Genomic DNA, 25,596 nt, shown 5'->3' with positions numbered 1-25,596 from the left:
TTTGCTTGCTCGAGGGTTTTTTACTATCTCCTAGCACGGTGGGGTGGTAGTGCCACTTCCCATCGAATTGTTCTAGATTGTATCTTTAGGTGTGGAAAGACTTCCCTTGTGTTCTTGGTTCGTGATTCATGTACTAGCTCTCGTTCGTGATCATTGTTCAGTTGAGACCTTGTGGTTGTTGTATCAGATCTTTATGTAACCTTGATATTGTAACTTTGGATTCCGTGGTATTATTGGAAGCCATGTATTTATGGATATTGTAATATTATGTCGGTGGAATGTATGTTAATTCAGTTGCTTTGATCTTATGTATAAATGATTTATGGATAAATAAATGCATTGGAATACTTTGATTCTTTCATTGTGGAATTTAGATGTATGTGTAGTTTTAAATCTTGAGCATTTAATTTACCTAATTAAATCGACAATTGGATTAAACATGGTGTTAATATATTCTACGAATTAATCTTCATTGGTAACCCTTAGGAAATCATGTGTTAGACTTCCACTGTGTTATTAAACGTGCTATTTCACCCTTTAGTTGCCTAATTGTCTTGTTTTCCTTTAGGGTTCTTGGCGGGGCATTACACATTACAGTAGTATCAAAGCCTTGATCATGCCAGCTTGTCATGTTAAGAGTTGTAGCAGATTGTCAGTGAAAGAAAGATGAAGCCCTTTGGAGAATTTTTTTAAGAATGTATGATTAAACTGCAGTGAAGTTGTCAAAATTATGGTGAGAACTTAATAAAATTGTCGGAGCATCCCGATTTTTCAGTTAAGGAGAATGCAGAGTCAAACATAAAGAATTTTTTTTGATGCAATAAATTATGCAGTCACAAAAAGAGAAACTGGAAAAGAATAACATAAAAATTGTCCTATTATTTATTCAAACATCATAGTCCAACATGGTGTCAATATTGAACCTGCTATGCATACCAGTAAACTTATGCCCTCATTTAAGTTAGTTTGCAAAGAAATACAGCAAGAGGAAATTATTTCTGATTTTGATAAAAATGAAGATGATTCTTCATGTGGTTTTTCTATTACAAAGGAGTACATTGATGAGATCATAGAATCAGATTTCGCTAAGTCAGCAAAAGAAGTTTGGACAAACAAAGAAGAAGATAGAACTACACAATTTTATTCCAGCAAAATCATAGAGTGACCTTCAATGAAAATGAATCAATTGTTGCTACAATTAATGGATGCTCAAGTTTTTATATGTAGGAGATTTAGAGAGTATTATTGATAAGTGTAATGAAGGGATGGATTTTGATCATAGTGCTATCTCACCTTTTGAGGATTATATGGTATTCTCTAGTAAGTCAGTTGCTTTTGATGACGAGAATGTTCTTACAAATGAAAGAAAATCAGAAGATTCATTGTGTGGTAGTTCTAGTCACTTCGATGAAAATAAACAAAGAATTTCGGCTTGGCAAGATTTGAAGGAACAGTTATTGGTCATAGAGAGAGGATTGTGCAAGTGTTAACTAGGACAGATAACACTCATAAACACATTGAAGATCTTATTTTAAAAACTCAAATGGAGGAGAGGCAAAAAAGAGTTATAAGAGGAATTACGAGTGCACAACTACAAACAATCAAAGAAGCAATAGAGATGATGAAATCAGATTACTTGTACTTATGGATTGGGATCTTCCTATTTAGTTTGTTGAAGACAAGGATAAAGAGATTGATGAACTTTGCTACAAATTAAGTATGACTCACTTCTCATTATGCAAAGAAGAAAAACAGATTGAAGAATTTTTTGATGAATCTATGGTAGACAATGACACATTAGCAATGGACAGGGAGCCAAGGAAGTTGATAGATAGTATTGAAGATGTGGAGAGGACTCTATTGTAGCATGAAGAGTGGATGGAGAAAGCTAAGCATGCTAAGATGATAGCTGCTTAAGCAAGACTAAACATGCAAAAGACCAAGAGACAGCATGAACACCTAGATCATTCACATGATAGCTCACAAGGGAAAATGAGCATTCCAAGTCAAGATGATTTTGGGATGAACACAAACAATGATGATAATTTGCATATTGAGGAAGTTGCTAATGAGTTCGCAGATTCCAGTGATGCAAAAGACCTCAAGGATGACAAAGAAGGTACACTTATTTCTCTTTTTGCCTAAAGGTATATCGAATTCAGATTTTCAGATTTTAGTATGGCACCACAAATGAATTCTCAGCTGCGTGACTACATCAGCATTGCTGATATCTACATGATTGAGCTTTATGATTCTAATATTGTCCTAAAAGTTCAACAATTTCAGGATCAATACAAGCATGATTATCAGCAGTGAGTGTTGAAAGCTTTGTTGGAGGATGCATCAAAGATGACGATGGTAAAGAATTTAGACGTTGTGGCTATTTGCAGACATAATGTTTGTGCAGGGGCAGCCTATCCTTATGAGTTTTCCCAATTTTCTTCCATGGGTGATGTGTTGAATGATAGACTTGACACAAGTATTACTATTGTTAGTGATTTGATGAGTGATTTTTATCGTTTTTACTTGAGGATATATGCTGACGATGATTTTCAGACTTGAGATCTAGGGATTTGCATGATTGATAGAGTACTTCACAGAATAATACAGATGGATAGAATTGCAAATTCCTGCTATATCAGAGTGGTGCAACAGATTCTTGGTGAAGCATTCGTGAGATTGATATGGGATCTGTTGGTGTACGTTTTATCATATACCGAACATTAGATTAAAATACCCAAGCATACTCTATCCTCTCTTGAAAAACCACCACTTATGCTAAGGTTGCAAGAAGACTATATGGCAATTCCAAGGTTTCTTTGGTCAGGTCTTGACGTCTGGATAAGCTCAATGGGCGTTGTGATATGCTAGTAATAAACAAAGGGACTTATGCTTGGCTCGTTCAATTCACAATGGAGATTTATCGTTTGTGGGTTTTGGATTGTGGACTTCAAGAAAACTAAAAAGGAGATATGGTTTAGAAATTCTAATATCTTCTAAGGTTGTGCTCAAGATTTTCACACTTATGAATAATACCAACAATTGAACAATATTACTCAAAGTAGAAGTTAAGCATCCACATCAAAAGATCAGGCTAACTTTACATATCGAATGAAAATCATCCATCCAACAAAAGTATGAGCAAAAAGTTTCACCAATCTAAACTATCAAATCCTTCATTCTTCTAGCATACATGAAATAAAATCTAAACTATGATGAGGGATAAGAACCATGCCAACTCCAAAATAAAAGAGGTAATCACCATCAATTCAAACAATGCATTACTTATTACTTTGGCAATTGTATGCAACAATTGCTTATCTCAACATGTTTTGCAACATGCTCCCATGATTTACAAATGAGGGGTAAGTTCAATTTATTGGCTCCCCAATTACAATTAAATGGCCAGGATTGATTTCTAATCAACGGCTGAGATTAAAACAACCTAACCCTAATTAGGGTTTCCCAAAATAGATCAAATATCCATTGGACAAGTGGCACAAGATGCTATCTTTTAGGATTGCACCCCCTTCTTATGTTGAGAGGTAGTGTGTTCAATGAACCTGGACATGTTGACTTGAATTCCCCAATTTGTGTCGGAAAATTTGCCTAAGTATGGAAATTTGTTTGGAATACTCTTCTTGCCGCCAATTTATGTTGCACGTGGGAGCTTGTCTTTGACTCTTCAGAAATTAAATCCTTCAAGAAATCTGGAATTTCTTTCTATACTTTTGCCAAGTCTGAAGACTTTTCTTTCTTGATGCCCGTAGACTCTTTCAGGTGCCTTGAATTTGGAGAAGAGTTTGATTCATCTCCTCTTTATTTTCTTCTTTGTTCTTCTTCTTTGTTCTTGTTTCCTCTCCAATATTTAGTCAAAATTTGATTCTTTTGGTTGTGGAAAATTTCACACTTAGCCATTTTTCATGTATCAAACCTTTATCCACCCATTCGTTTGATTGACCCTTGATTTCATGTGCTTGTTAAATTTATTTTCCTGCTCGATTGTTGGTCTGATTTCATGTGAATTTGTTAAAATTAGTCTTTCCTCATAGCGTCTCGGCTTGATGGTCTTCTTGTCTAATGGATAAAATTTGAGGTCCCTGATCCAACATCTTCACATATTTCATTTTTGCCTTGGACAAATTCGTGTATGAGTTTGATCAACTTGCTTGGGCAATTTTCAGTCCTGTCTTATGTTCTGACTGTGGATGTGCCAATTTATGTTTTCTCCCTCTTAGGCTGTCTTAAACCAGGAACTTGAATGTGTTTGACATATTAATGTTTGTCTTGGAACAAATTTGTGTCAGTCTTTATGTCTTGGCGTGCTTCATGTCAATTGGCTTGTCCTCAGACTTGGAATATTCTTGGACAATCATCCTTCATTTTTGATGGATCGGAAAAGTTCGGACAATCAAATGTCCTCTTGTCTTTGGCACATTTCAGAAATATAATCAGACAATTTGTCTTTCTCTTTGTCATGTCATCTTGGCAGGCTTCGGAAGTATGATCGGACAAATTGTCTTTCAATTTGTTAGGCCATCTTGTTCTTGGAAAGAAAAATTTCACGCTTTGGATTGTTTGGCATGCTCGAAGGCTTTCCTCTTAGCAGGGCGAAGTTCACATATCCTTGGACAATTTTTTATTTGCTCAAATTTTGTGCTTAGTTTCTTTGGACAAAATCTTTGGATAGGTCTTATTCCTCAGCAAATTTTGGATGACTTTCTTCCTTGGATATGAAAGGGCAGACTTTTGAAATATCCCTGATGGATCCCTTCGCTGATCTGCTGTAGTTTTTTAATTATTTTAATTGAATTTCCTGTTTATTACTATAATCTTCCAGAAATAGACAGAAGTTGCAGAAGGTTGAATTCTTTTTATGTTTTGATAGTTTTTCAGCAAGTAATAATTGAAGAACAAGTACATGAAAAGAGTACTGGAAATAAATGTTCATACACAGCCAAATCAGAATCGTACCAAGCAGATTTCTAATTATTTAAATCAAATAATTATCCAGATAGTAATTCCAAACAATTCTAGGAAGATTACAATAAGCAATGAGTCCAACCTGGATAAAGAGTGAATACTGTAATCAAGAAGGAGGCTATGGCAAACGCCCAAAGCTCTTACATAGCTCCACGTGGGAAGGAAAACGGCTACAAAGTACGGCCGTACGACTGTTAGGTGATGCCAAGCTAGAAACCCCAATCTCCACGCTGAACCCTAACTTTGTCCACTGAATCCTCCAGAACAGATGTTGTATCCACTCTAAGGCACTAAAAACTGAATGCAAGAACCAAATAACCACTGTGCTGGGGGCTACGTCCCAGACAGGCAAGACCTTGGGGTTTTCGTCTCAGATGCTGAATCGCTCTCTAGAGCAAATTCTCCAAATTAAAGATGAAATGTATAAAAGATGGATGATAATTAGGTTACCATCTCCTTATAACTCCTCCCCTTTAGCTCGAACCCTAAAAGTGTATGAAAAGTGCGCTTAGGCTTATAAAGTCTTATTTCTCATTTTTAGTCGCCAAGTATAGAGAAAATGCCACTTTTTTAAATATAAAAGAATTCCGTTCATCAAAAGGGTCCCTGACAAATGGGAAACATTTAAAAAAGTTCAAGACCTTTCCAACGAGCTATAACACATGGGCATATACATCCAGATGAAGCCAAAAACCCCTTATTACTCCAAAATGGCTATAAACATAGCCTTATTTAATTAATTAAACGCTAACTTAGGAAATATTTAAATATATTAAAAATATAACCCAAATAGCTGCAAAAGGCTCAAATGACTCCAAAAGCCTGAAACGGAACCTGCCACCTATCTGTGACTGAAGTCGGAAATCATGGATCCACTGGCAATCTTATCCCTAAAATCTAGGGATGCTTCTAGAAACTAGGAAACATACCCAAATCTTTTGAAACTGAAACCAAGGAATAGTCTCATGGAAACCCAACCCTGGATACTGTCATAACCTCCTAAATAGTAGGAATAGCCTCCACAAATGTAGGAACTGCCTCCTAAAATTAAGGAACTGCTCCAAACTGGTCTACTACTGCTAGAACACCAAATCCTAAACACTGAATATCCTCACTGAGTCTCTATCCACCACTGTCAGCCTACAAGACCCCATAATAAGCTGACTCACATGTCTCTGCTAGACAGAGCTAAAGAGGGGACATGACAACTTTCCACATCTTTGGACAGATTTTGGTTGATGCTTCACTTCAAACTTGGAAGGTTATCACATGTATATCAGATATAAACAATCTTCCTCTTCCAAGAAGGGTTTGGAAATGATTAAAACTTCCTTACTGACCATGATAGCAGCAGTTTGACAATGTGAATTTAGATTAGTTTTTTTTTTGACAGGGCAAAATTTGTTCTTCCTTGGGCAAGTCCACTTTCAATTTGCTGTCTTGAACGATCTTGGATGAATTTTATTTTTTGGCAGATTTGAAAGATTTCTGAGAAATCTATGTGCAGATTTGAATTCTTTTCCCAAACGTAGATTCAAGGATGATCAATGGTGAACTCAGAATTTTATCAGCAAACCTTGGTGATGGCGAACTTGAACCTTTTGAATGTCCCTTTCAAACCCTTGGACCTGCTTTATTCTTCCTTTTGGAGATGTTCAAGGTAGAATTTTCTCCTTCAAACTGTTATCAATGGCAAATTTAAGGAGAATATCGAACTTATTTTATCCAAATCCTTGATTTTTCTTTATTTCTCATCCAAATTCTTCTGAAAATTTGATAATCTAGTTGGATTTTGGAGTTGCTTCCTCTGAAGAATTTGAATTTTTTTCTTCAAACCCTTGAATTTATTTTACTTTTGCAAAGGTAATCCGATAATATGATCAAATTTTGGCATGAATCTAATAATCTTTATGCCCGAGAGCTGTTCACTTTGATTTCCAAACCTGTAGACATGGCAGATTTTGAAGTTGGATAATCTGATCATGCATTGAAGCTACTAGCTTCTCTCAACTTTAGCGAATTTTGACAGAGTTTTGATGCTTCCTTCTTATACAAACTTCTTCTTGGCAAACAAAGTATTGATGAATGGGCATCATATCTTTATAGTTTCTTAGCAATTTCTAGAAGCTTTGTGTTTTATTTTATCTGTAGAAAATTGAAACCCTTTGCCTTCTTCTAGAAGGAAGCTTGGAAGATTCTCAAAAATTAGAAAGTTTTATTGTTTTATCCTCCCTCTAAGAAGTTGGAATTTATCCTTAGAAGCTACCATCTAGAAATTCGAATTTGAGGAAGGCATGCCACAATTTTTTTATTTTTAAAATTTTAAAATTTTTTTTTTTCGTGTTATAATTTATAATTTTTTTATTCTATGCCATCTTCAAGTGGGCCCTACATTCTTTCTCAAGCTTTGGCGAATTTTGCACATCTTCCTTATGCCATGTTTTTAGAGTGGGCTTGGAAAGAATTTCTTGCTTGTGCCATGTTTTTAAAGTGGACTTGGAAAGAATTTCTAGCTTGGACATGAGGTGCACTTTAAAAATTGTTAGACATTTTTGGTGCATGAATAAGCTTAACCTTAGGCAGGAGTTAAGTAACCCTTGCCGTGAGTTAGTTAACCCTCGGTAGGAGTTTAATATTAGTCGGACAATTTTTCTTGGACAATTTTTAAGTTGATCCTGCTCAAATTTCTTCCACATTTTAACTGATCGTTTACCATTCTACCCTTGAACCTTGTTGAACTTGTCTACCATTTTTATTTCTTCAACTTGGACGAAATTTTCGATGTGCCATTCCACTTGCCTTCTTTTGACTTGGTCAACAATGTTCATGCCATGTTCATACCTTGCTGGTTCATCTAGACAAAAATCTTAATCTGGATTTCCATTTTGCTTTTTGCACTTGGAGACCTCATTTTTGAAATCTAAGAACATGGGTAGGGAATAATTCGGCATGGGGATCAAAACCCTAATCTCAGGAAAAAAAAAAAAAATTCAAACCCTTTCTTTTTACACTTAGAAGCAAAAATTTTTGAATCTGAAGACATGGGTAGGATCAAAAAGACCTAAAGAACAAAACCCTAATCTCAGAAAAAAGAAAAAATTTCGAAACCCTGCTTTTTATATCTAGAGGCGATATTTTCAAATTCCGACAAAATGGGTAGTAATAAAATAGCTCAAAGAACAAAACCCAGATGTCAGTTTTAAAAAAAGTAGAATAAAGCAAAATTTCTAAAAATAGTAGGTTGTCATAAATGGTTCAAAGCAATTGCAATTTTTCGTCCTTGAAACCTTCTGAACACTTTGGCACCGTTCAAATTCAATTCTGAGCATAAATTCTCAATCTAGCCCGGATGACCTCAAAACTCTAACTCTAAACTTTCATTGTAAAAAGACTAGTAATTAGCAAATGCGATGCCAAAACAAAACCCTAAAAAGAAAAAAAAAAAATAGGGGGTCCCCATTTGCAATGGGGCGATGTGTGAAATACGTCACAACAGGATCCTGGTATTTAATAGGTGCAGATGGTAGTTGGTTTGGTATACAAGTGTAGATTGCTTGAGGGCAAGCAATCTAGGGGTGGGAGGACTTGTAATGTCCCCCTGTCCCCCTGTCCCCCCTTTGAAAGGTTGGAGAAATAAAATATTATTTAATTCTCAAAAAAGAGAATTAAAAAGAATTAATTATTATTATTACCTAAAGTCTAATTAAAGGGTAATATTAAATAATTAATTAAAAAGTTCCTTTAGACAAAAATTAATTGAAGTCACTTTAATCATAACTTTGCAGGAATTGCTTGCAATAGAAAAATAATATTATAATAGTAACCTTGGGATTGGGAAAAAGGATCAGATGACTATTTTTATCTACAATATTGATGTGACAGTCTTTTATCAAATTTATTCTTCTCGGGTTTTGGAGCCTGGGTATAGCCATTTTCGGCAATGTGAGATCTATCCAAAGTGATCATGGAAGAATTATTTCAAATACTTTGGATGAGCTTTAATGTTGTTTGTAGAAATCAATTTGGTTCAGGGACAAGGTACATTTTATTCTAAATAATTTTTTGGGAATTGATTAATATTTTGAATAATGGTTCTTGATGTGAGCGACAAAGCACTAGCAAATAAGTTAACTGTTTTGGAACCACTTCATAATAATGATATATTCATAGTTGGTCAATGAAAATACTTTGTTGGTTGGCAAACTTTATACTTTCGAAAGCAAATACTTTTTCATTTATAATTTATATCTAATGCTGGAATTGAAGATTATATTCTGTATGGCATAATAATATAAGGAAATAGTTATATCTTAATTTAAGGCACAAATGTTATCAAGAAATTATAGTATTGGGACTATGGAAAAATAAAAGTCACCAAGTCATTTTATTTACTCAAATCATAAAGTATTTGGAGAAATTTGGGTGTATGGTGTAATTTTAGGCTCCGAATTGGACTCAACGCATTTGCAAAGCTGAAGCAAGGCATATTGCAATCTTTCAAAGGTTGGCACAAGCCATAGCAGTGGTAGATCCTCTGTCATGAGATTTAGGGCATAGATGAGTCATTTCTGGCAACAGATAGGGACAAACCAAAGCCCGAACTATCCACATAAACTTAGTTGACACTGCACATTTGGAAGTTACAAATAAGAAGGATTTTATCTTTCCTAAAAACGGCAACCATCCTGTAACTATTGAAGAACAAGATATATTATTGCTTGCATTCTGAACATGGAGTCTGATCTTGCTAAGGCCTCGACTATTATTCACCTCTAGCCTCATTCAAAGGGCATTGATTTACATATCGGGCACTTCTATTTTTGTGAATGTTGTAAGTTCATAGAATATGCGAACATTTGGAGGAAGTTCCTCTTGCAAACAAGATATTATCAGCTTTTGAAATTTCTATGCCTTATCATTTGGATAGTGAGTGAAGGTCTATTGTTGTGTTTTTGTATTACTGATTAATTAGTCCAAAGATATATTTATTTTCTGTTGTTTTATTTTTTCTATGGAGAGCTAAACAACAAACAGAGTTATCATAGATACAAAGTGCAGTTTGTTCGATAAAATAATAAGGGCAAATTGTGAAAATGGTGAGAGCGAAATTGCATGAATTGAGTTGGGACATTACATACCTTAAAGCAATTGCTCACGTTGACACATGCAATTACTTTAAGACGGGGGCATACACTCTGCTTTACGTTTAACTTTGTTCAAACACCATGAGATTGGTTTGTACACTTCGATCACATGCCATGAATTGCTTGGTGCCACTGCAACGCCCATTTTGCATTACCATATCTACATTTTTTCTCGGTGCTGCTACAACACCCATTTTGCAATAATATGTCCAAGATTTCCCAACATATAGTGGAGTTTTTCTTTGTAATCTCCACAAGTATTAAGCTCACCTAGCATAATGCAACTTGCTAGACTTGTGTGAGACAATCACCTTTGCATGAGTCAACTAATATAACACAACTTGCTAGTCCTTCAAACTTCTTTTGTAACATGACCCCTTGTAAGTATCTGAGGATTCTTACTAGTCCTAGAGGTCATGCCTTGTGTTTTGTTATGGATTCTAGTAAGCTCCCAAGGATCTTACTATTCCTAGATGCCATACCTTATTTGTTTTTGCATGCTCCATCTATGTGTTACATATGCTAATCATATTGTTCACTTTTATCTTGATATTATGGATTGCTAAGATCATATGTCTTGGGGGCTAGTGCCTTTCCAAGCTCAACGTTATCTTGTCTCTTTGATGTCTTGATGAGACTACCTTTTGCTTCTCTATACTTATCAATAGTATGAGTGTATGTTCACACTCCCGCTAAAGTGGGAACTAAATATAGTGTAGTAAATTGTATACCTCTACAACTTCACACTCACTTTAGGCTCACTTTTGTGGTTATGCATAATATACCTAATTCATGTTTTATTGTGCTTAGTTTTGGGATTGTTTCCGAAACCTTAGTGCAATCTCCTACTCAATGACCTTTGTTTTAGCCACACCTATATCTTGGAGGACAAGTGCACCCAATGCCCCTGTCTAGACAATTTGGCCCCAAATTTGAAATCATAATGGTCGGCTTTGTAAGTAGTGGGAAAATGCTCCCTAATGTCGGCCTCCTCAAAAATTTAATCCTAAAAGGTGCAAGTTGCATATAAATACAACTCCCTCTCTCATTTGAACATCTATCTTTTTCAATCTCTCTTATCATCAATTATTCCAATTGAGCATTCAATCAAGCACAATTGAGTACAAGTCTGCAATCAAGCATTCAAGTATTCAAGCTTCAACAATCATGATCAAGTTTTATGTGTTCGTGATGATGGCATGCATTTACATCAAACAAGTAACATTAAGCTTTATATGAGACTCCAAGCCAAGGCTTTCATATCAAAGCTAACATTTACCATTTCAAATATTCCCATCAAGGTTTCAACCTCCATCCTTTCTGAGGACAAGCTCTCTTTTCATCAATCATTGTTGTAGTGGAGGTGGAAACACCAACACAAGTTTGACTTAGGCAGCCCCTATACAGCACAACTTTTCCTCTTTTTGTGCGCATAGGTATAGATCCAAACATGAAGAGTTGGTATTTCAATCAATTGATTTTTCCACTCATATGAAACTCACAACAATTTTAAGCCACCTAGCCTTTGATCACACTCAATGTGCCATGCTTCCATGTAGGTTGCTTTCCATTAGCAGCTTGCATTGCACGCTATAAATTCCAGTCATTGTTCAAAAAAGAAATCATGCTTTTCATTCTTTTGAATTCAAAATTTGGAAAAGGTCCAATGGAATTCAGCCGCTGATAAATCCTTAAAATCGTATTTCCGATCAGTCAACAATCCATTCAATACACTAGGATTGTAATTGTGGAAGACAAAAAACAAAAGCAAGAAAAAGTCAAGGTTTAATCAACTTTCAGCACATTCTAATTTCATTGGCCAAGTTTGCAGACGAAACTCATCACCTCTAGGTGAGTTACATGCAAAAACTAAGTCAGTCACAATTTTCAGGGTTAGTGAAAAAATCCTCTACAAGTTATCCAACTTGCAAAAGTACTTGTGAGTTTGGCAAGCAATCACCTAGTTTTTGAACTTGTATCCAACAAAATGGTTCATTGTAGACATTGCAGACAAGGTGCAACCTAAGGCCCTAGAAAGCCCTGGATACCAGACTATTTACAACGGTGATGGTAGATTTGATATTATATGCAAGAATAAAGCAACATAACATTAGAGAATAAAACTCCACAATGTGCTCAACCATATTGCAATAAAAATAAAATTAGACAAAATTATGTAAATTTTTGTACATTGATGGCCACTGGATCTTTGGTAATTGTTATTTGGCAAATTTTGTCTGTTTGATTAGTAACTGCAAACATTCTCTATATAGCAATAGCATGCCTTGTGCAAATCTTTTTACAAATAAATTGTGCATATGCTTATCACTTTAATGATCAATTTTCCTAAGTTCTGAAAGCACTTCTATTGACATCTGAATGTTCATATAATTTCTTTCTTGCTAGTTTTTTTCCGAATAATGACTCTTGTTTGATAACTCAAGTGTAATAGAGCAGAGTTCTCACTCTTCTCATGTTATCAACATTTTGAGATTAGTTACAATTTGAAGTAAGCACAATCTCAATTGCACCAATTGAATTGTTAAAATGAAAAGACTCGATAAGCTGTCCACCCCTATTAGATAAGAGAATGAGTGTTCCACAAAATATTGGAAATGTTTCGATTCAAATCTCTTATCAATTTATAGTTTCACAATTTATTTATACATATTCTAGTTTTATGCTCTAACATTGAGAGTATTTTGTCATTTTTGGTAGATACAATCATGACAGAGTTGTGGAGAAGTACTGAATAAAGACGCAAGTGGAAAATACATAAAAAATGTAGAAATGAACCTTCAAAACCATCCTATATCAAATATTACAAAAGTATTTTTCTATCAATCCGCATATAAGATTCTCATAATTCAGAAGTATTGAAGTTATCTATCTACACAGAAGAAAGATAAATCTCAAAGCTTTAACTTTTCAAATACCAATATAATCCACACAGAAAGAAGATAAATAATCAAAGAAATTTTGTCATACCTTGTCCTCCAATCCTTGGAATAAGATTATGGGACATGAAAGCTTATCAACAAAATTGAGAGGCGATCGCTCATGGAGTAATGATTCATCCTCACCTGACAATTACAAGGTGGTTTAAGAGAAAAAACTGTAAGCCACATATCTTTTTGTGCATACATGTGCAAAAGGAATTCCAAACTCCAAAAAAATCACTCTCAACCAAATGATGTCAATGTAGCATACCAACAAGACTGTCAGTGTAATATGCTTCAAACTTGTGCATGGCAGCTTTCAACAGTGACAAGTCAGCAATCTATTTCATAAGTGTCATTTGATTAGCTCAACGTGAAATTGGGTATCAAATGTTTCCATCCAATTCATTTAAAGAATAAAAACAAGAAGTAAAGACAAGGTTGGAAAAAGCAGTAAGAGACACAAGATATGCAAATCTAAACAACAAATTGGAGAAGAAGAATGTTACTATTAGTTTTGTGCAAATGTAATTTTCAAGGTTTAAAAGAGTAAACATATTTGGAAAAAGTACTCATATATTACTGATTAAAATTTTTAAACAATATACCAATTATTCAAAACTTGCTTTTAAAAAATAATCTGCAAAATATAAAAACACAGCAAAATAAAAATAGGCCAAAATACAGAAAACAGGAATTTATAAGCTAAAATCCGACAATTCTCTCCATGTTTGACCAGGGTTTTAAAAAACATGCCATGTCAGTTTCATCCACCATGGCCTTGGGTAACAAATACCCGCAGTTAAATGCATTTTTTTGATGTGTTATGCTACTATATTTATGCTATGAATACAGAACTGGGTACACAGATGATAATTGATAGTAAAATGTCACTTGTCAAATCACAAATGTTAAAGATAAACCAAAATGGTTTGTTAATATCATAGTAGCATTACTCATAATGGAAATTGACTTGGCAAACTAAAAATATAAATGCAACTCAACTAATCAGGATTTAATGACAATCAGAAAAAAGTCAAGGAAAATTCATTGCTTTTCCATCCAGCACAGCCCAAAACAATTTTTTTTTTTCTTTTGGCTATTTTAAACTAGACTGAAGCTCTGGGGTCAACAGGCCCCAGCAGGGCCCGGGCTGGGATCTTGAAATAGCCAATTTCCAATATTTTATTGCTTTTAACCAAGCTATAAATTCTTAAAAGAAAAAGGCACTTTTAGGGTTAACTAGGGACAGGTCTTTTAACTTTTTATGTTGTTTTAACAAAAAAAAATCTGTTTTTTTCCTTTTTTTTTATATTCCACTATTTTTACCAGCATCATCCTGGTTTGCCTGCATTGTGCCCTGCCCAGACCCAAGCCAGATCTGGCCTGGGATCTGAGCCCAAAATGATTGGTTTGGGTTTGGTAGCTATACCTTCAAGATCTAGTATCATTGTTCCAACATTCAAACCACACATATAAACTGCCATTCCATAATTTATTTGATTACTCAACAACAAAAAGGTGGGCACAAGAATCAGAAATATATTCACTCAAATGAATCTCAGATATGTTCAGAAGATTATGATTAAAGAAGTTCAAATCAGTGATTAAGCAATTAAATGGTGGTAGTGCTGTGTCTACTTGTTATCTGCAACAAATCAGCCAGATATCCAATGAGAGATTGACTTTAAGCAGCCCTTCTTAAACAAATTTATCTAATACACACAAAATGGGACAACTAGCTTGCCACAAGAATTTGCAGCAAGCTACAAGATAGTCTATGACTCTATGTTACACTATATCAATCATAATTGGAAGATATTTCTTGATACACCTTTTGTTAAAAAGAAACAAAGTTGTTCAATGTTTTGGGCAGACTTATAATAATCGCCTAGCCTCAGCAAGTTCCAAGGCAAGTGACCTTAAACAAGTCTAGGAGACTCGACAACAGAGTACTTGTCAGACTTACAAATCTAGGAGCCCCACAAAACTTGCCAAGAATTGCAAGTCCCAATAGAAGGAGTGGTTGGGTAACTCAAAAACATTAAAAAAAAGAAATTGTAATGTCCCCAACTCCGAAGTCTAAAGAAACATATAAAAAGTGGATTTCAATAATTTATTTTGAGTATGAATAATTTATTTATAGTGTAATTAACCAACTTCATTTAAAGTCACTTATTATCAATAAGCCAATTCCTATATTTAGTTCCTAAGGAGATTGAAAGGATTAGCTACCATAGGATGCCCGTAGCGCTTATCAGGCCCAAGGGCGGAACACTCCCCCTTGGCCCTACTGTCAGAAGCCCTTTGTCAACTGCAGTGGGTGGCCTACTTGGCAGAGGCCTAGTTCCTGCTATCCCTGTTGCCTAATTCCTCATCTACCCCACTAGGCTTAAATATGTAATTGCTTTATTCATAATTTTAGTAGTAACGCATATTATATCTATTAGTCCCTAATTGCATAATGTTGTTATTTCCTTATTTAGGAGTTGTGGTTTATTAATCCATTCATTTATTAACTTATTTACTAATTTGTTTATTCATGAGAATTTATTCATATTGCACAATCATATATATATATATATATTTATTTTGATTTTTATTATATTAACCTTTAACATTTGTCTACCATTCATATACTATATACTGCATTTAATGAAAACTATATACAATTATTTAGCTTTTAACTTCCTATCCTTTCTGTCTGAGTTTCCTATTTTTTAATTTACTTCTACTACAAAATGAATGCTCAGCGACCATAGTCCTTACCTGGACTCCCGCGGTTATCCTGCGCTAAGTCTTCGTTCGCCCGATTTAACTTTCTGCCTGTTATCTCCTCTGCGTTTTTTTTTCCCTTGCCGCCCGCTATGCTTTATGCCTTAATACCTATGGAGGGGGGTTCGCGTGGACCCGACCATGGGTCGTGGCTCTTGAGGGAGGGGTGACCATGGGTCGTGGCTCCTGGTTCCACCCGCCACTTCTTTCGACGCTTTAAAAACGACGCACCGCTCCGCCCTAAGTCCTTCGCCTTATGCAATGTAATTTTCAGGGTTCAATATACCCGATACTAGTTAAGGTCTATTATTTATTTAATTAGGTACCGAACAAAATATATTTTGCATCTTAATATGAGTTTCATTAATATTAATATTATCGTAAGGTAAAAGGAATCTCATTTGTTTTATAATGTATTTAAATGTTTTATAGTATATTAAGTTTATATTTATTTAGTGACAAATTATATGCACCAATAATTATATATTAATTAACAACATTTTATGGTGAAGTGAAATCGAGAAATAATTAAACATCATTATTATATTAATATAAAATAAGGAATCATTTTCGATTAAATAATGGAAAGTATAAATGTTTATCTTTTATAATTTACAAAAATGTGGGGTTATGACAGAAATTCAGTAAAATGTTTGTCTTATATTTGTCTCCTAAACTCTAAAAGAAACTTCATTTCATTTTCAAGCCAAAGAAGAGAAAAAAAAAGAGAGTTCTGAGCCAAAATTGAATTGCATTGAAGGGAAACCAGCAAGCAGATTGAGCCAAAATCGGTGGTTGAATCATATTTGGGCAACTTTGCAGCTACTTTTGGTGCATCTAGAGGAGTCTACAAAAAATTGGGAAGAGATCAACATTTATTTCAAGCAAGATTTAAGAGTAAGTTTATATTTTGAACTGTTTTTTTAAATTTTTTTAACAAGAATTTCATTTCTCTTTTACATTTCTTTTTTCCTTTTTCTATTTTGTTTTAGTAAACCAAAAAACAAACCCTAGGTGTGTTTAATTATTATTTTAAACAAACTCTAGGTGTTCATGCAAAAAAAAATAGTTTTATATTTGTATACCCTAGATGTTTTTATATTAGTTTAACTATAAATCATAAATGTTAATTTTTTTTTCTTTATATGTCATTGCAGCATTCTTGTTGTTTTCCTCATTTTTGTTTTAAAAAATGAAGGACCATTACATAAAATTTTTGTCAAAAAATAAAAATTTTACTCTACGACACGCTTCCCGAGGCAGAATTTTGCTTCACCCTTGGACTGGCTTAATCCTCAGTCCATCCTCGAACCAAGTTTCAAATTTCATCGCATTCTAGATTTGTTTGCTGTCTTTTCTTCAATTTCGGGTTTTTCTCCTTGACTGCAGGTGGGAGATTTTCCTTAAATTGCAAGTTTTAATGTTTTCCTTTGTTTTAGTCTTTGTAGGGAAATTTTTAGCTAATTACATGTGCACTTTTTTGAAAAAAGAACTTGTAACTTATTTTTTAGTTTCCCCCTTCATGCTTTTTGGCTTTTAAAGTCATAATAGGGATATTTTGGATAAGTTACAAGTTAATTTTAAATTACATATTTAAAGGTCACTTGCAATTCTTTTGTAAAATCCCTATTTTAGTGTTTTTTGCTTGTAATGGTGATTTTATTCCCCTATTGCATGTGTTGAGTTATTAAAACTTGATGTAGGGATTTCATTTTCCCTTTACAAGTTATTATAACTTGTATTTCTCTCTCAAAAACCCGATTTTGCTTAGAAATGGAATAAAGTTAAATTTTAAACTTGCTATTGTGTCTAAAAAACCCGATTTGCTCTATAAAGTGAAAATGGAGGCATTTTAAACTTGCAATTGGATTTATAAAACCCAATTTTGCCTTGTTGAAAGAAAAGTGAAATTTTAAACTTGTAATATGAGAATAAAAACCCGATTTTCTCTATTGCATGTAAAATGAAACTTGCCATTCTTTCCCAAGAACCCGATTTTCCTCTCCTAAAACAATTTTGCCACAAATTCTTCCCGATTTTTGTGGAGAGATTCATGCAACAAGGAGGTGATATTATTGCAAGGCGATTTTTGTGAGTTTAAGAACACCTTGCATTTGATTTGGTAAACGGTTTAACCCTCATTTTCTGCAAAAAAACATTTTCCACGTGCGCCACCAAGCTGCATTTTGGGGGGTTTTGGTGCCACGTTTTCACTTCTCTCTTAGGCATTTGGCTTTGGGACTCTTAGGCGTGGTTCCTCCTTAGCAATTTGGCTCTATAAACTTGCATCTTGTGCCACGTTTTGCTGCCTATGGCGTTTTGGCAAAAACGTGGTTAGGGTTTTGGAATGTGGTTTTTTCTCTATTTAAGAGTTTTCCTCTCTTCTTTCAAAGATTGATCATCTTTTGAAGAGGCATTTCGGATTAAAGCAAGGTATGATTTCTTTTTTTCTTCTTGTTTTCTTGTCTTCTTGTTCTAGTTGTAAATTTGTGTATATGTTGGTTTTGCCCCAAAATCGGTTTTGTGAGAGAGATTTTCCCCTTTGTAAAGCAATTTGTGAATTGCATTGTTCTTCCCCATTTTCCCTCTTTACATGTATTCGGGATTTTAAATCTCGATTACACGTTGGATGAAAATAATTGATCTTCCCTTATGGTTATAAAAATTTAACCATCTTCTAGTAAAATTCCAAGTTGCAAAGATGAAAAATACCCATCCTTCCAAAATTGGGTTTTTAGAACCGGATTGCATGTCCAAACTTCTTCCCATTTTCTTGAAAATGACATTCCCAAAACCTTCCTATTTTTATCCATCCATATTGCTTATATCCGTACTTTCCGTTCACGTCATTTCCCACAAGTCTAAATCTCATTTTTCATTCATTTCTCCATTTTCCGTTTTACAAGTATACTTGCATTCGGGTTTTAAAAATCCGATTGTATGTTCATTCTTCCCAACTTGTATACTTGTAAAGCTCTCCCCAAGATCCGAAATTGGTGAAAGTCAAATTTCCACCATTCCCATTTATTTCCCATCTTTCTCTCACAAAGTCGTGAAGTGCAAGGGTTGGAATTCTTCCCATTTGAAGAAGGAAAAATGTTAGTTGCACCAGATTATGATGTTGCCTTAACACTTTTAAGTCTTCATCGTAGCATACCAGGTTATCCTTCAATGTCAGATTTACTATCCTCTCCTATTCCAAAGAAGATGAAGTATAAATATGACAAGTACCAGAATGAAGTTTCACCTTCGCAAGTTTCTTCTCCTTTGGATCACATAAAAGACACGAAGATAGGGCATGTGGACATGTCAGAATTCGTCAAGAGAGTGGAGGATCCGCAAGATAGTAATATGTAGCGGTTGTTGGATAGCCACATCCATTACGCATCCTCTTTTCCAATGGCTTCCCTAGAACCTGAATTTGTTCTTGCTTGCGCCCATCGTTTTGACAAGGAGATGAGAACCATTAAAAATGATGATGGTGAGGCAATAATCTGCCTTGATGCAGATATAATTAAGAAAGTTTTTAGAATACCACCAGCACCTATTTATATGGAAATTTCAAAGGATAGTGCAACCGAGTACTATGTTAAAAGGGAAAAGGACTGTAAACGTCATATCAACAGGTGGATTCATGAGCCACGAGCCGCCTTCTCAAGGTGGGCTAAGTTGTACCGTTGTGACTTTAAGTGGGAAATTGGAGACATCATAACTCTCCTCAGCAGGATGATGGGTCTTGAACACTCTAATGTTTTTGAACCCTGGATGTATCAGTTTACCATGTTCATCAGACAATCATGGGGAGAGATTATCAATGATGCTTTATGTGAGCAACTTGCAGCAGTCCCTACCACCATGAATTTCTACATGAATTCATACTTAGTGTATTTGGCAGCGTCACTCAGACATTTCCCTAGTTTTTCTACCAAAGGTGACCTCTCGCTTATACCTGTGTGGGAATATTATGATCAGCTTCCTTTGAGATCCAACAAATTACACTTCAGAAGAGTTCAAGATGCATTCTTTGGTTACTTCATGTGGCAGTTTGACAAGACTCTAAAGAACAAAAGGGTGTCAGATGAAGCATGGGAAAGAGTCAATGAGTATGGGTGCTGGTTTCTTCAATTCCCAACTTTCACTTATGTGAGGGTCGGATGCTACAGCGGGCAACCATATATGCTCCCTAGATACCCGACTGATAGGATCATTCTTATGGAGTTGGGAAGACAGATCGTGGCTGTGCACGCTCATCAATCTGTCAGACATAAGGTCGGAATGGGGATCTCTACAACAAACCCATTGAAAATTGGCCGATATTCTCTTGTCACATCCATCAAAGCCAAAGCTATGGAGACTTAGATGCAAGAGATTAAACTCAAAAGGTTTAAGTCTAGGGCAGATTTTGATTACCGAGGTATGAAGGAAAAGATCAAAAAGTCCTTCATGCACGTGCATCGTATTGAGGATATTTGGGTAGATCTTCGTATAGACATGGAGGTTCTCAAAATGGACTACTGCAGGCTTACTGTTGAGCAGGTTATTGATCTGAACCTGGTAGACATTCCGCAAGGAATGATTGATGATGGTCATGTGCTTGATCCAGAGTACATCTCACGAAGGGTTGAGGAAGCCCCACTTCCTTTAATCCAATGGTCGCATAAAGAATGCACATCCATTCTTGAAAGATTTCAGCCTATATTGGCTAACACCAACACTTGGCTCAAAGGTAATGGTGTTATACTCATCAAGATCAAGGTTGGGAAAGAAGATGACTCTACGAGGCCTCTTGGATGTAAGTCTGAGATTCCGTTTGACAACAGGGAAGGTGCATCATCTTCAGGCACCAGGATCAAATTGCGGGTTAGTCAGGCAATAGTGCTTCCTCTTGAGGAAGCGACAGTTCGTGGAAAGGAAAAGTCCCGATTTCATGTTCATGTGATCGATCCTTATAATCCAGAAGAAGGACAACAATCAGATGATGGTCCTAAGTCTCTAGCTTTGGACTCACCTCATGAGATTCCTTCCTCAGTTTCCATTGAGATGCCTCTTTCTCCTCTTGACATAGTAGTGGAAGAGTCTCCTCAGAATGTTGTTCCTATTTCAGCAGTTGAGCCGCCTCCTGATCATCTACAAGAGAGTTCGCTAGAAATTCCTGAGGACACTTTTGCATGTATCCATTTGTCAAAGATTGATACCTCTACTTCTGGCTTTGAAGAATTTATGACGCAATCTTCATGCCCATTGGTTACTGAGCAAACCATGATCACCATCCAAACAGATACTCCTCCTAGGGTGACCACGACTATTCAAACAGAAACTGCTTCTCCTTCGCTTTCAGCAACTACTAGAGGAGAATTAGTTGTTTTACCTCCATGGCTTAGTTCTTTTACCCCAAAGAGGAAGAAGCAGGAAATCTCTCCTAATGTCTTTGACTATCAACAACTCAACAGTCTAGGCCCAAGGTTGCTAAAAAGGCCAAGACAATCTCAAGAGTAACTGTTGATAGCAATAAGATGAAAGTGGCAGAAATTGTTGAGCCCCTTGAGGATAAGCCACGTGAGGAAATGCGAGTTGCTGATTACAGGGTTGCAAGGATTGAATTGAATAAACAAACGCATGAAGTGTTCAAACATGATGCCCAGCAATTCGTAACCTCACTAGTGCAGCAGTATGATGAACTTCTAGCAAAGAAAGACAAGTTAGAAGAGGAGAACTAACAACTTGTTGCAGCTGTTCATAAAATTATTAAACCTGTTGGTGAAGGGAGTAATCCTACAAGTTCTTCCGGTTCCCAAGAATCAATTCGAGGAGTTGAAAGAGCTACTCGGAAAGTACAAGCATTGGATTCTTGGGTGGATCAACTTTATGATCTATGTGCACAAGTGCTGAAAGACATTTTCCAAATGATGTCTAAGTTGGAGACCATTGAAGAAAAATTGAATCATACCTCCGACACTTTCAAACATAATTTGGAAAGGGTTGAAGGTAGTTTGACAATTTGGCGCACCATGCCTCAACAACAGTTGAGTGTTTTTTAGGAGCATGCCATTATTTCTTCCAGAGTCATGTACTTGGAATTTGAAGAACTTGTGGAGAATAAAACCCTTGTTCTCAAATCTCTCATTGAGGAGATTGATGATGCAATAAGATTGCGGCATGAAGTATTCCAAGGTATTGTTTCCCATTGTGAAAAGGCCTCTTGCAACATAATGAGTCAGAATGGAGAGTTGATACCAGAAGAAGAAGTGCTTGTAGATTTACAGATGAGGATTCATAATGAATGGAGCGAACAATTCTTAGCCGCTTCAATTCAGGATCTAATGAAACATGAAATCTTTTTGCATGAAATCCAGTCCATCTTGGAGAGGAACGACTCTATGCTTCTTCAATGCCATGATACCATTGTGAAGACCATGGTTGTTGCCAAGAACACCCACGAACCGAATCCCGTTGAGCTACAAATGATCATCCAAAAGTTCGAAGGATTGATGTCTTCACATGCTGCTATTTAAGTGTTTTTCAACACTTAGTTGTATTTTTCCAGATTTGTAATCTCTTAGTTGTAGTTTTTCTTTTGACAAGTTGCATGTAAAAGTCTTTTGTAAATTGCAAGTTAAGTCTTTACTTGCACTTTTGTAATTACATGTAAGGCAACTACAAAATGTGTTCAGTTAGGACTGTAGTTGGAATAAGTCTTAGTTAGTTATTGAATAAGTCTTGGTGGTTGAGAGAATCTATCAAGTTAGTTATGTAAATGATGTTCAATTTACAATTCAATATGCAAGATGTATTTTAATTTGTATTCTCTCTATCTATGTATTATCTATTTATATTATAAATCTGACTATCTTCTTTTGTATGGCAGGAGAGAGGAGTATTTATCGATTTCAATATCATTCTCACAAATATCAATTGATATATATATGCAAGAAGGGAGGATCAAGCAATGCCTTGACTGGTCATGTCTTATGGACATGACCGATCAAGACATTACTTGATCGCACCCTTTGATATATAATTATCAATCGGTGTTTATTCTAATCAACAGCCCGATACTAATCGGGGTCTACGTAACTTAGTGTTCAATGCCAACCAGTATTCATGTGGCATGTTAACCGATGCCAATCGGTGTTTGCGTGACATGTTAACCGATGTCAATCGGTGTCTAAATTGACATATACCAATCACTAACTAATAGTTATAAACCAAGCGGTGCATACTTTGCCACCTGATAACAATATCGATAATCATCATTTGTTTACTGCTGTGAAGATATCCGATATAAATCGGGATACATGGTTAATCCGATGATAATCGGTGATCACTGTTATAATGCAAACCGATATACTATGCTATGATATGATTATCGATATTGATCGATTAAGTAGATTTGACATATACAACTGAAGAATGATCATCAAATGAAATAGTTTGAAGTTTTCCGGATAGTTTATCGATAGGATAAATGATTGAATGAGAGACTTCATTTATCTCTCATTCAATCATTTATCTTACCGAAGCTACCATACATTAACAAGTTAGGATCCTCCCACCTTTTTCTCAAGACTCCTCTTCTATAAATACTTGAGGGGTCTATTGTAATCTTTATCTTTTGGAAAGCAAGCAAAAACTCTGCCAAATTTACAGCAAAGAAGTCTTTGAGCTTTCATGTGTGAATTCAAGAATTGAAAGAAATAGAAGGAAATTGCTCAAGCTTTGAGTCTTTGTGCTACATTCTTGAGTTTGTGTTCTATATTATCTTTCTTGCAAGTGTTTCTTCAAAGAACTTAATTGAATTTGATTTGCAATCTTTGTGCTGCAAGTATTTGAGGTTAATATAAATTAGAATAAATATTCTTTTGAGAGGAGCTGTAAGTCTTTGTGCTTGCACTTATTTTTAAGAGAGTTTAGAAGCAGATTTTGTGAGAAATAGCTGTGAGTTGTTGCGCTTATACTACTTCCCATTATTTTATGTAGAAAAGAATAAGATATTTCAGTCTTTGAGCTGTTATAATTTGTTCTTGATAGCGTTAGTATAGAGAAGCTTTGATAGGACTTCATATAATCAAGACTTTGAGCTTGATATTGTTGTCCCATCCCGAAGGAAGTGATCAAGACTTTGAGCTTGATATTGTTGTCCCGTCCCAAAGGAAGTGATGGAAGTCTTTGAGCTTTCAGGAAACTTCATTTCCTTTCTCTCATTTCATTTCAAAAGTTGTTACTGTTGTTTTATGTTAAATTGCTATCACTTTTCTGTGAAGAGAAAAAGATATTGGCTTTTTTGAAAGAAGAAGAAAGAATGTTGTCCCATCCCATTTTATTTTTAAAGTTGTGGTTAGATAGGGGGAGCCTTCCCTTAATTAGGAGAGTTTTACTCACACACTGTGGTTGAAACCACCATTTTGTATATTTCCCCAAGTGTACAAAATTTTCAACTAACACTTGTAATATCCCGGATAATTTTTTTTTGTTTTAATGCAATAAGGATTACAAACAAACACCATAATCCATTAAGATTAGAAAATATAATCTCAAAATTGCTAAAGGTAACCCTTCCACTTTCTGATCACCAAGAGCCCAACGTGGGAAGGTGAGAGCATACGATGATAAGGGGTTCGTTAGCTCACTCATCCGCTGGAAATTATAATGCAAGTACAGTATTGGGCGGCAAGCCAACCCCTTCCACTTTTCAGTGGGATAAAGACCAAGAACTTGGCGGTAAACCAGCCAAGGGAACAAAAGCATAACCAAAACCAAATCACTCTACCACTTATGCAGCAGGAGGACTTATGCATAAAAACTATCACTCAACTGCATATTTCAGCAGGAGGACAATACCACTCCACCACTTGTTCAGTGGGAGGACAGAAGTACAAACAAAATTACAAACACTAAGGCGGCTTAGCCACTTATGCCGTGGAGATTACAATGAGAACTTCAAGTTCAATAAGAGGTTAGTACTACTAACCAATGATACAAGATGATTACATTGAAGTACTACAAACATTCAATCATAGACTAAAACTGATTTCAGGCTAAACATAAAATAACAATTCTGATATAAATACCAGCATCTCCGGAAATGGGCCAGCAACACAGAAATGCACACAACTCTTCCGAATTAGCTCCAAAATGCTCATGAACTCGGGCGAACAACTGCTAAGACCAAGACGAACAAACAAGAAGCTCAAACCAGAACCAAAATCACCACACTGGTGGCACACAAACCAAGGCACTCCAGAAAAGGTAAGTCCACCTAAGAATTTCAGTTTGCTCTCAAAAATTCCAATCAACACCAATTCAAATGTCATTCTAGAGGAATGATCACCTCTCCAATACGCTTCTGATGAGCCTCTACCCAAAAGAAATGGACACTCAGACAAAGATTTATGAACAGGAATCTGCTTCAGCCACTCCAAATCAACAACACAGAAAACTCACCAAAACTCTAAAACTGAAAAATCCTCACACCAAAATCCACTCTCAACACACCCACCAGCTAGGTACTATATTGCAAGTACGAAACTGTGCTAGCTAGGAAGCCTCAACTCCAAAGCTTAGGTTTGCTCTCCATTTTGGCAACATAACAATGCAAATTCTTTTGATGATCCAAATGAAAGCCCAAGGCTCTTATTTATAAATTTCTTCTCTCCAAATTCAAATGCAAATGCACCCAAAAAGGCCCAAATTACATGCTGCTTCATTACTCTCCAAGGGCGCCCAAACACATTTGAAATATATTAAATAAGTCCCCT

At 35.6% G+C, this 25,596-nt stretch overlaps 1 protein-coding gene across 3 annotated transcripts in view; it reads right to left on the bottom strand.

The window, feature by feature from the left end:
• LOC131039129 (uncharacterized) overlaps window positions 1-25,596 on the bottom strand; it is a 217,834-nt gene that overhangs the window by 19,079 nt on the left and 173,159 nt on the right. For 2 of the 3 annotated variants that reach the window (XM_057971782.2, XM_059213015.1), the window contains exons 15-16: window positions 13,338-13,407; window positions 13,116-13,210 (exon numbers count right to left, since the gene is read on the bottom strand). In XM_057971782.2, coding sequence (XP_057827765.2) covers window positions 13,116-13,210; window positions 13,338-13,407 — 165 coding nt within the window. The remainder of the gene's footprint in view (window positions 1-13,115; window positions 13,211-13,337; window positions 13,408-25,596) is intronic. The other variant, XM_059213016.1, reaches the window with a different exon arrangement.

This window comes from Cryptomeria japonica, chromosome 10 (genome assembly GCF_030272615.1).
Source record: "Cryptomeria japonica chromosome 10, Sugi_1.0, whole genome shotgun sequence".
In the NCBI taxonomy this organism is placed as follows: domain Eukaryota; kingdom Viridiplantae; phylum Streptophyta; class Pinopsida; order Cupressales; family Cupressaceae; genus Cryptomeria; species Cryptomeria japonica.
Note: the sequence above shows the minus strand (reverse complement) of the source record. Positions and strands in the feature narration are given on the sequence as shown.